Here is an 11466-nt window from a genome sequence, read left to right as displayed (position 1 = left end):
ATCCAGTTTCACCAGAAAGTTTAAAAGGAAGAGTTTTTTTCACATTGGGGGTATAAAGTCTTTAAAGTAAGTAAAGTATTTAAAATCCATTGGTTTATTATTGTTGTAGTTCTGTCTATGACCAGCAGGTGTCTCCCTAATACCTCCAGAAATTCATTCATCACAGAATCTCAATCTTCACTCAATTAAAACTCAACTAAAACTTTTGAATCTGAGAAAAGAAATCAGGTTCAGACATTTTAATACTTTTGTTTGTTTTTGCAATGCTCAATTAAAACAATGGGGAACCACAACAATTCTGAAACGACTCCATCTGAAATCTTCAAAGCAAATCAGTTATTTCTTGGTGTTCATTGATCGTGTACCTGTTCTGTCTGCTGTGTCTTTGCTGACAGTCTCGAGAGCTGGAGGTCGCTGTCTTCTGGAGGGACCGGAGGGCGATGTGTGCGGTGAAGTGCCTGCGGCTGGAGGAGATGATGGACAACCAGAACCACAGCCAGGAGATCAGTCTGGAGCCACAGGGCCTCCTGTACGCTGAGGTACACACCAAGACCTGATAGCAAAGGGCCTGTAACGACCAGTCAGACACCTGTACGCTGAGGTACACACCAAGACCTGGTAGCAAAGGGCCTGTAACGACCAGTCAGACACCTGTACGCTGAGGTACACACCAAGACCTGGTAGCAAAGGGCCTGTAACGTACAGTCAGTACAGTGATTGATATATCAGCATATATTCCATGTATACAAAACTTAAGAAAAATATCCATAACCATAAATAAAGAATATAATATTGCAATCAACGTTTCACATTATTACCCAACAAATACATCTTTTCATCTTAACCCATCAATGGATAAATTGTTGAATATCAATATTTCAAGACAGGTAAATACTTTCTCTAAATTCTGTTGCGTTTGCTGTTTAAGAAAATACAAACATCTGATGCATTTCACATAGAATAAGTTAATCTGTGCATAAAAACAGGTGATGTCCAAATTAAGAAATCCTTCTGTTGTTGGTTTTACAGCTTCAATTCATCAACACTGATGTTGAGCGGCAGCCGAAGCTGAGACGTCAGCGTTGTATCTTCACTAAAGAGAGAGGTAACATTACAGACTAACATATTTCATTCCTGTTTCTCTTCCTGCAGTGTAACTTAATATTTCCTCTCTTCCTCAGGGAAGAACTTCCTCAGAGCGGCCCAGATGAACATGAATTTTGCCACGTGGGGCCACCTGATGATGAGCGTCCTCCCTCGCTACAGCTCCTTCACCACGTTCAGCTCGTCCCTCTCCACGACCCCCGACCTGGTGGCCGACAACACCCAACGTCCCACCGAGAGGGAGCCTGAACGCACCACTCCACTGCCAAGGTTCAGATCCTTTCGCTTCAGTAAAATGTAGTTTAAGTATTTAGAATGTGACTGTTCTACTATTATATTTTCCGATATTAGATTATTGTTACGCAGGATTTTACTGTTGTTTGAGTCTGTTAGTGCAAACCTCTGCTAAACCTTTACTTTCATTGTGGCATCCTTTTGCAACACTATGTTTATTTTAGCTTTTACTTCATGACGTATCATTTCTGTGTCTTTGTGCCATTTTCATTTGCTTTGTTTTTGTCTTTGTTTATCTGCAGCGAAGCTCCAGAAACCCGACTCAGCATCACTGAGGATCAGTCGTCTCCCGACAGCCTCGAGGAAGACGACGCTCCCGTCATCATCACCACCGCAGCACACAAAACATCATCTGTGTCTGCAGCGCCAGAGATACTGGTACTGGTGTTTTATTTTATGTTTTTACACTTTTATCCAAAGTGACTTATAAATGAGTGAAGCATAATATAATATAATAATACAAGTAAAAAGCCACACTACAGCACAGTTAAATGCTAAGCTATCCGGTAGCATGGCTAACAACGAAAATGATTCCCGTGATTTCCAAGAAGAAGTACTCATTATACAGAATGACACTCTCAGAATAATATATATTATATAATTAATCGTAATTATTGATGCATTTAGGTGTTCATCATGTTAATGTTGCAGTTGGTAAATGTGGAGCTGCTTACCTGATACACTGCTGCGTATATCAATCTATAATAATATATTCAAATTAATTTTTTGTATCAAGCTGTCAGATAAATGAAGTGGAGTAAAAATAACAACACTTCCCCCTGAGATGGAGTGGAGTAGAAGTATAAAGTAGCATAAAGTAGAAATATTCAAGCAATAACTGCAGTGGATCAGATAGAAAAGAAGATATTTGGATGTGATTTGTGGCTGCGGACGAATAGTAAAATGTTTCAAACTGTGTCTCCATTTACAGTCATCCATAAACACCACAGAAGGAAGTGAAGATCAGCCTGTATCTGCTCTAAAGTACACAACTACACATGTACATGTACACACAAATATTCATCTTATATACTGTAAAAGTAGAAAATAACGTGTCGCCTATATTTTCTTTATTTCTGTCCCCCCGAGGATGCAGAAGGAAGATTTCAAGTACATTTCGGTTCTGGGCCGAGGACACTTTGGAAAGGTAAAAGTTTAAACGTTTTTCACTTCAGCTCGTTCTCGTGTTTGTTGTCCTCAGTCGTTTGGTTGTGAACGTTTCTGTTCAGGTCCTGCTGGCAGAGTTTAAGAAGACAGAAAAACTTTACGCCATCAAAGCCTTGAAGAAGAGAGACATTGTGACTCGCGATGAAGTGGACAGGTGAATGTGTGTGAAGGGAAAGCTTCGAAGAGTCCAAATTACAAAAATGTATAAACAGGTAGACCAGGGTTCACCCAGATGACAAAGTATTTTGTCTTCGGTAACAAGTAGTTCCAGTAAAAACTGGACAGATTGAGGTCTGTGGTTTATCCTGATGCACATCTTACCAAAAACGACTCATTTGTCGTGTGTTTTCCCAGAAAAGTCCAGCAACACATGTCAATTTCCTCTTGTTACATTACAAGCATACAGTCCTTTCAAAATAAACGCGTTTGACTTAATTAAACTCTATTGAACAGAATGAAGACCCTTTATTGGATTCTTCATTTAAACATTAGCAAAGCCATTACAGACTAATTAAACGCCTGCTGTAATTTAAATGAGTTTTAAGCTAAAAGGAGACAGAGGTAAAACAGTTATTGTTTTTCTCAGGCTTTTGGTCAGGGGCCCATTTTGTGTAAACTTGTTTGTTTCTTTTATTTGACAGAATTTGTACCAATGCACCTGTAGACTCAAGGCCATACTGAAGTACTGAGCTCAAACATTCAAGACATTCAGTCAACGTCTAGAAGATAGATGAAGTTCACAGTGACTCTTGTTGAAAGTGAGGTTTTGTTCCGCAGCCTGATGAGCGAGAAGAGGATCTTCGAGATGATCAACGCATCCAGACACCCGTTCCTGGTGAGTCTCCACGGCTGCTTCCAGACCAGCGACCACGTCTGCTTCGTCATGGAGTATTTACCAGGCGGCGACCTCATGATCCACATCCACAACAACGTCTTCAGCGAGGCCCAGACCCGGTTCGTTTTTATTTATCCTCTAGATTAAGCTGCCTAGCAGCATATAAAGTAATTAAAATGAGCTCAGTGATGAATACATTAATGAGTACTATGAGTACTTTTAGTATTGGTACTTTAAGTATACTTTGATTCAGCTAATACAGTTGTACTTTTACATAGTATTTTGTTTTTACTAAACATTTAAATTTCTTTATAAAAGGGTACATCAAAGAAAAAACAGATATTCATATTATTTTAATACTTCGTACTGTGAACCTTTAACATTCAAATATACTGTACATATCTTTTAAATTGTGGTAATATAATTTAGAATTATAATCTAGTAAAACCTGTTGTTGTTTACAGGTTTTATTCAGCATGTGTCCTGCTGGGTTTAGAGTTCCTGCATCTGAATAAAATCATCTATCGGTGAGTGGTACCGTGCCGTAGAACGCTACTGACGTTAACTTCAGGTGTAACTACATGTACTGTGTGTTTAAACAGAGATCTGAAGCTGGACAACCTGTTAATGGATGCGGATGGATTCATAAAAATCACAGACTTTGGCCTTTGTAAAGAAGGTGAGTTGATTTAGCACATTGTTTGTATCCAGCACATCACCTGACTCTTCTACGTTGCTGCTACAACTTATTTATTCACTACATTTGATCAGATTTACAGAAAAACTGTGTTTTTGTTTGTAGAAAAATGGGATAATAACAGTGTTTTGCTCTCTGTGACAAGTAGCATTGCATTTTTTTGACACTATCACCAATTTAAATGGTCAAATCCTTCACAGAAAGGCTTTAATTACTCTTTAAACCTCACTCAAACCTCTTCTTAGGTCGATACGTGATGATTTTTCTGTCTCTTTTTTCTCAGAGATGGGTCACGGGGATCGGACCGCAACCTTCTGTGGGACTCCTGAGTTTCTGGCTCCTGAGGTCTTGACGGACGACAACTACACCCGAGCGGTGGACTGGTGGGGGATGGGCGTCCTCATCTTCGAGATGCTCGTAGGAGAGGTTGTTAACACGAATTTTGGTTTTCCTTTCAGCAGTTTTTGCATATTTTCTGTCCACACAAATGTTAACGTCTAGTTGCAATAGTAGAGACCCAGTTATCAAAATTCCAGAATATACCAAAGTTAAAGGGGTTAGTTGTGATGCTTAGAAGTGTGGTTGTAAAGAAAATATTCCAAATATAGCACTTAAACTGATATTGATTATTTTAGGAGTCTAGAATACGTCCACAGCAGAACATCACTTTGCTGGTTCTGCTGTCTGTTTCTCTAAACTCCAACTGTAGTGAAACACTGACTATGGAGAAGAAGCTGATACAACCAGGCTTCTAAACATCACTACTGTCCCTTTAAACCTGTAACTCAGCACCTCTCTGCCCTGCTATAGTCTCCGTTCCCCGGTGAGGATGAGGAGGAGGTGTTCGACAGCATCGTCAACGATGACGTGCAGTATCCAGGGTCTCTTCCTCCTGATGTCGTCGGCATCCTCCAGAAGGTAAAAGCCTCTTTTCTGTTGCTCTGATTTTATTACAATTACTTGAGATATTTATAATAATATATTATTTTATTTGTCATTAAATCAGGATAACTTTGAAAACCTAAGGATCTTGAATTGGAATATAAAATATAAATGTTTATATATAATAGTTTTTTGTTGTAATTTTTCGCATAAATATAGAATTTTCTTTCAAAAGAAAAAAAAAGAATATATATATATATATATATATACAGTATTTATAGGCAGAAAATTACAACAAACAACAATTATATAAATAAATAAATACTGTATATCAAAAGAAAACAAAAAAGCGAAACATTTTATTATGAAGATCCTTCGGTTTAATATCAAAGGTTTATGGCTGTAAAGGTTCGAGACAGATTCTGGGTAAAAAGACTGTAACCTCATTATCTCTTTGTAAAACTTGATGTGATTGTGATAACTGGTATTACTTATTCATTTTAAGTATAACAGTATTTATAATCCTGTTGCTGCAGCTGTTGAAGAAGAATCCTCTGAAAAGACTCGGAGCCGGAGAGAGGGACGCGATCGAGGTCAAAGGAGAGAAATTCTTTGAGGTAAATCACTTTATTTAGACTTTACTTTTACTCTCCAAATAAATAAATGGTCAACCTCCAAACCTGATAAGATCCACGTCCACCACTTCTAAATCAGCCTATTGAGGTATTGATGTGTATTGATTAGGCTCATATACTGAACCTGGTCAGAGCTGCGAGAAACACTTTCCACTAAGTTACTGATTCTTGGATCCTTTGTGACTGAAAACTGTTACTTTAATGATGAATTTATGGGCATAACGTATGGATATATTATGGTACTAATACCACACTGTGAAAATACTTCACTACAAGTAAAAGTCCTGCGTTTCAACCCGTACTGAAGTGAAAGTATGTTATCAATTAAATGTACTGAGAGTACAAAGCATTGATAACATGTTCCCTGTCAGTTCTTTCCTACTATATCTGATTAATTGATTAATATTACTGCTGCATTATTGCATTGTAACTCCTCCTGTTGGCTGGTTTAATCTACATCAATGCATCATATTCTATAAGATCATATGTTTGTCTCTAAAAAGAACAAACAGTCTGTTTCCAACTTTGTGACAGATGACACCTTCATCTTTCAGACCATCGACTGGGAAGCCCTTCTGGCCAGGAAAGTGAAGCCGCCCTTCCTGCCGTCAATCAAAGAGTCGATGGACGTCGGCAACTTTGACAGCGAGTTCACTCAACTACAGCCGATCATGTCGCCTCCCTCCAAACCCTTCGTCCTCTCCGCCGAGCAGCAGGAAGCCTTCGCAGACTTCGACTTCTGCGCCTTGTACGGATGAAGGACGAGCTGAAGAAGGACCAGGGTGGGAAAATGTAGTTTGTAGCCGAGAAGTTTGTCTACTTCAGAGGACCAAATAGCATCTTTTACGTATATCGGAAAGTAAAATAATTCAAGTGCTAGCTCCTTTAATTAGTTATTTATTTGAATTAAAAGATGAAATGTTGAGCCGTTTAGCAAGAACATTGACAAGACTCTTTAAAACTTGAGTCTTTAGCATATTGCCGTACTACAATTACTAAGCATTTGCTCATTAGAACCACTAATGTGACATGAGTAAACTTCTTTACAACCTCACTTTATGCTAACTTGTATTGGCCGTCATAACTTTTGAGTTTATAGACTAAATTGATTCATTAAAAAAAGGATAGATTAAAGGAACATTACAACTTTTTAGGAAATAGGCTTATTAACTTTATTCCCGAGAGTTAGATGAGAAGATTGATACCGGTAAACACGAGGTTCCTGGTTAGCTTAGCTTAGCACAACCACTGGACCAATTAGGGGGCCAATTAGCTAGTCTAGCTAAGCCCCCGCTAGCTGTTTCCCCCCGTCTCCAGTCTTTGTGCTAAGCTAAGCTAATCGACTGCTGGCAGTAGCTTCAAATTTATTGTACAGACAAGAGAGTGGTATCGATCTTATCATCTAAAAAAGATAAATCACAAAGTGTCAACTTACTCCATTAGAACCAAAATGATTTGTTAGTTGGAGTCCTAGTTTTTTTGAAATCAGATTACAGGCGAGAAAGGGAGTTTTGAAAGCCAGAAATGTGACCTCCTGGCCCAATAATCATTATCATAATAATCAAGCATTAATTACTTTAATGTTGTAGCTGTGAGCTCATTTACGTCAGGGTAGATTAAACTATAATAATGCATCATAATTTATTAGTTGATTCATATTCTGTATTATTAATGTGAATATGCAAAGTAACTAAAGCTGTCAGACGAATGCAGTAAGTGAAGTAGCATGAAATGGAAACACTCTAAAACGTATACTAAAATACAATATTTTAGTAAGAGAACTTATTTCTTTCCACAACTAAAGGAGGTTTCCCACCCTGGTCTTCAAAGCACCACCAACTAAACAAACACTTTGAGTATTTCTGCAGCTCAGCCATTCTCAAACAGGACTCTACATACGATCCAATGGCTGATTCCGCTGACTGCTCTCACCGCCAGACGATCGGCAGCTGATTGACTAAACCAGGCAGCATCTATTTTTTTTGTTTTTGTTTTCAACAGAGCAAAAGAAAGTGATTTTAACCATTTATATTCTCTGTAGAGAGTCAAGCTTTGTTGTCGCTGTTCCAGCAGTAATACAACTCACCTGTTCCTGCTATTAAGAGTTTATTTAAGAGATCTGGTCAGGTGAAATGTTGTACAAACAGATACAGGATGCTTGAAGAGTTTATGTCATTATCACCACATATTTATTACTCATTAATGTTTAATTTCAATACTCGGTACTGAATAACTAAATCTTGAATTACATTTCGTAAAGCTCTAACTAGGTATTTATTGTTAAGACTGTCAAGAGATTTATTCATTTATTCATTTTTGAGGTTGAAGTTTAAGAAACATCCTGTCTTTCAGTCAGTATTGATGAGCCTCTACATGCATACAGTGTTCCCGCGTTTGATGTCATAATTTCCGTCACTTTTCCTCTTGCTTCACTACGTAACTTTTGCAACTTTTGCACCTGATACACCCAGTAGTTTAGGCAGCTACTGCCTGGACTCTGTAGGAGTCTGTGAGATGCCTTATGTTCCCTTATAAATGTATTAAATTATGATTGTCATGCCTCTCTGAAAGTTAACGCATACTTTAATGCTGACTTGTATTCACTTGCAGTGCAGTGCACCAGCAGTTTTGGTTGCCTCAGTTGACGGTGCATCAGTTATGACTTTTACGTATTTATCTGGTATGGTAAGAGGAAATGTCTGATGGATTGTGACAACTTCAAATCACATTGGAAAACTACAACGGCGCAAAGACGAACAACGACACAGACTGAAAGACACTTGATGGAAAATTTAATTTCAAAAAAACAAAAGATTTAAATCAATTGTCGAAAAACACCTAAAAGTCCCATAACATTTGAATTTATTACAGGGCTATGAACTGTATTTATTAATATTGATAGAGTGCAGATAAGCAGATTCATCAGTATTGGCAAGTGTGTCAGCCAATAAGCAAAATGTCAAACACAGTAGGCCTAGGCCTAAATATCTTGGTCACAATTCTTTAAACAACAAATTCATATGGTGTTACATTTTTTTGATTTAAAGTAAATATTGATAAAGATCCGGGATTGTTCGGGCTATAATAGTTACTACTCCAATACTTTTACAATTTCAACTTAGCTAACAAACTAGCTAACAAACTGTTACTGTAACTAGGCAGCTAGCTGAACTAGCTAGGCAGCTAAGTCACTGCTAATGTTCATATGCTAATGCTAACTGCAACCATTGAAACAATAACTATTAGAATTAGTCATGTTAGATAAAAGTTAGGTTACTTAACTAATGCTAACTGCTACTACTGAATCCATAGCTGTTAGCGTTAGTCATGTCAAATAAAATTGACTTGACTAACACTACATAAACCATAGCTATTAGCAGTAGTCATGTTAGATAAAAGTGACTTAACTAATGCTAACTGCTACTACTGAAACCATAGCTGTTAGTGTTATTCACGTCAAATAAAATGTATTAGTCAAGACAAATTAAATGTACTTGCCTAATGCTAACTGATACAAATTTGATGGTTATCAAGTTTATCATTTAAACTATTAAAATTTAGTTTTTTTCAAGACTACATTGTAGAACCATCTTGGAAAGCATCACATAAAAACAGCTAAATAACAGTAAGCTAGTTAAAATATTTGGATCAGCTAAACTCAAACTCAATCTCATGTATAAGCAGCAAAGTTATCAGTTCTCTGTTACGAACAGATTATCTATAAATGTACTGAATTTACTTTTAAAGTTAAAACATTGCCATTTGTAATAAACCTATAAATCAAATGATTGCCTCTAATAACCAGCCGTAGCCTCTTCAAGCATCCTGAGTGTTGGAGACATCCAGCTTGCTTTGTGGCCTTTGCTTATTATATATTTATTTACGATATATTTATCCTTAGGTACAGTTTGTGCTGCCGTTTCTATGCATCACTGTGACAGGCTTCGCCCACTGCCTTGACCAAACGAAATGAAACAAGAAGCTAACCTAATTTCTGGTGACAAGCCTTTTTTAAAGCATAGGAAATGTTTAATGTACTCGTCACGTCCTTCCCTTGTAAAGCAAAGACGCATTCACATATCAGTCTCCACCTGGCCAACTGTTTTTCCGTTACAACAGTAGAAGTGCATGGCACCGTGGTGAACTTGTGCACTAGAAATCCTGTAAATGCTGGCGATATATATATAAAAAAAGAGAAGCCATAGAACCTAACATAGCCATAATAGTAAGAAAAATATCTGTATTTTCTATTTAGCAAAAAATATTCTGTGATACTAAAGCTCTTATGATGTCAGTGCAATAAAAGAAGAGGAAGAAGAGGAGCGGCAGGGACAAAAGATGTTCAAGTGCACCCAAGAAATCCTCAATATCTCCTTTGAGCTCGGTTATAATGCAATAAGGCGAGAGCTTGGGGAACTATTGGGCACTATAATTAGGGGACTTTAAAGAGCAACTTAACACCAAATCCACTTTTAAGAGTTAGTCAATTATATGTACAGTCATTTTTATTGTACCAGTAATTAATCTAGTGCCTGTATTTATTGTTTACTGCAGTTCTTTGTCTTTTTTTTCAAGAGAAATATTGAGTAAATCTTTCATTTAGATCGAAAGACATCTGTGACATTTCCTTGTACTCCACGTACAAGGAAATGTCACGTCAACTCGGGTCAGTTTGGAAAGTTCTAACCGACTGCCAAGGACGCTGAAACGCAGGTTAGATTACATACCGTCTCAGGCAGTAATCCAGGAGACCTGGAGCTCTAGTTGTGCATGTATTTCTTGTTTGGAGTTGGAATTTGGAAAGAGATAAGAGATTGTGCCACAGAATGTAGGTTAGGTTGCAGTTACAGATACGTACTTCAAACACAAGCTTTTGGCCTCCAGTGTAAACAACTACACGAATTAAGACTAAGACAAAAAAAACTGTATGGAAGTGTTTACAGACGTCAAAAGTGTGAGCACAAGACAAATTTGAGCGCCAACGAGAATGAGCAACTTTGTTAATAACAAGCCAAGAGAAGCCATACTGTTTGCTTAAATGGTCAAACAACTCATCTTTCGATTCATCGATCGCGGTTTTGTCGTCACTCATGCATAAATTACAAATCTGAGCCTGAGCTCTCCCTCATTTTGTCATTTATTAACTTCCATGTAGAGGGAGAAATTATTTGTCAAGAGCACAGACTGTTTATAAGAAATGGACGTAGTCATCGTGACGTCACCCATTGGTTTGTGGACTGATGTTATGAAACCTCGAGTTTGACGATTTTGCAGGCGCCATCTTGGATTACGCATAAAGCATACTAAAGCATCCCCTGCTTTATGGTCTGTTTGACTCTAAATGGACCATAATGTACTAAATGAACATCATGCTGTATTGAAGAAGACTTGAAACTAGAGATTGAGACCATAAACTCATGTTTACAATGTTTACTGAGGTAATAAATCAAGAGAGAAGTAGAGTCATTTTCTCATAGACTTCTATACAACCAGAGGAGTCGCCCCCTGGTGGACACTAGAGAGAATGCAGCTTTAACACATGAAGCATTGGCTTCACTGGGCAGAACCGGAGGATGTCGCCTAGTCAAGAGCTCTGATTCGGCTTTAAGTTGTTACAGGGTGTTAAGTTGCTCTCTAAACAAATAGGAAGATGTCCTGAAACTGAAAGGTTAAAAAATAACAGTATGTTCTGCTGAAGTGTCCCTGAGCAAGACACTGAACCCCTCCACCTGCTTTGGTGAAGACTTTATAAGTAAGATATAAGCAGCTGGCGTTGATTTAGCTGCTGTAGCACTTTAAGTTTATGCTGCTGAATATTACCCGTTACTTATGTGTCAGTACTGTATTTATAT

At 37.8% G+C, this 11466-nt stretch overlaps 1 protein-coding gene across 2 annotated transcripts in view; it reads left to right on the top strand.

The window, feature by feature from the left end:
- LOC116396136 (serine/threonine-protein kinase N2-like) overlaps window positions 1-8165 on the top strand; it is a 20166-nt gene extending 12001 nt beyond the window's left edge. Inside the window, exons 7-20 of one of the 2 annotated variants that reach the window (XM_031870557.1) lie at window positions 396-539; window positions 1030-1105; window positions 1182-1374; window positions 1641-1776; window positions 2330-2382; window positions 2488-2545; window positions 2628-2719; window positions 3343-3519; window positions 3865-3927; window positions 4003-4079; window positions 4381-4523; window positions 4908-5015; window positions 5516-5596; window positions 6169-8165. In XM_031870557.1, the coding sequence (XP_031726417.1) occupies window positions 396-539; window positions 1030-1105; window positions 1182-1374; window positions 1641-1776; window positions 2330-2382; window positions 2488-2545; window positions 2628-2719; window positions 3343-3519; window positions 3865-3927; window positions 4003-4079; window positions 4381-4523; window positions 4908-5015; window positions 5516-5596; window positions 6169-6372 (1605 nt within the window). In that variant the 3' untranslated portion in view covers window positions 6373-8165. Of the gene's footprint in view, window positions 1-395; window positions 540-1029; window positions 1106-1181; window positions 1375-1640; window positions 1777-2329; window positions 2383-2487; window positions 2546-2627; window positions 2720-3342; window positions 3520-3864; window positions 3928-4002; window positions 4080-4380; window positions 4524-4907; window positions 5016-5515; window positions 5597-6148 lie in introns of both variants that reach the window. The other variant, XM_031870558.1, reaches the window with a different exon arrangement.
- Window positions 8166-11466: the final 3301 nt, after the last annotated feature.

The sequence above is a fragment of the Anarrhichthys ocellatus genome, unplaced genomic scaffold, assembly GCF_004355925.1.
Source record: "Anarrhichthys ocellatus isolate YVR2014 unplaced genomic scaffold, GSC_Weel_1.0 scaffold53, whole genome shotgun sequence".
Lineage (NCBI taxonomy): Eukaryota > Metazoa > Chordata > Actinopteri > Perciformes > Anarhichadidae > Anarrhichthys > Anarrhichthys ocellatus.
The sequence above is the reverse complement of the archived record's forward strand: the minus strand, read 5'-3'. Positions and strand labels throughout refer to the sequence as shown.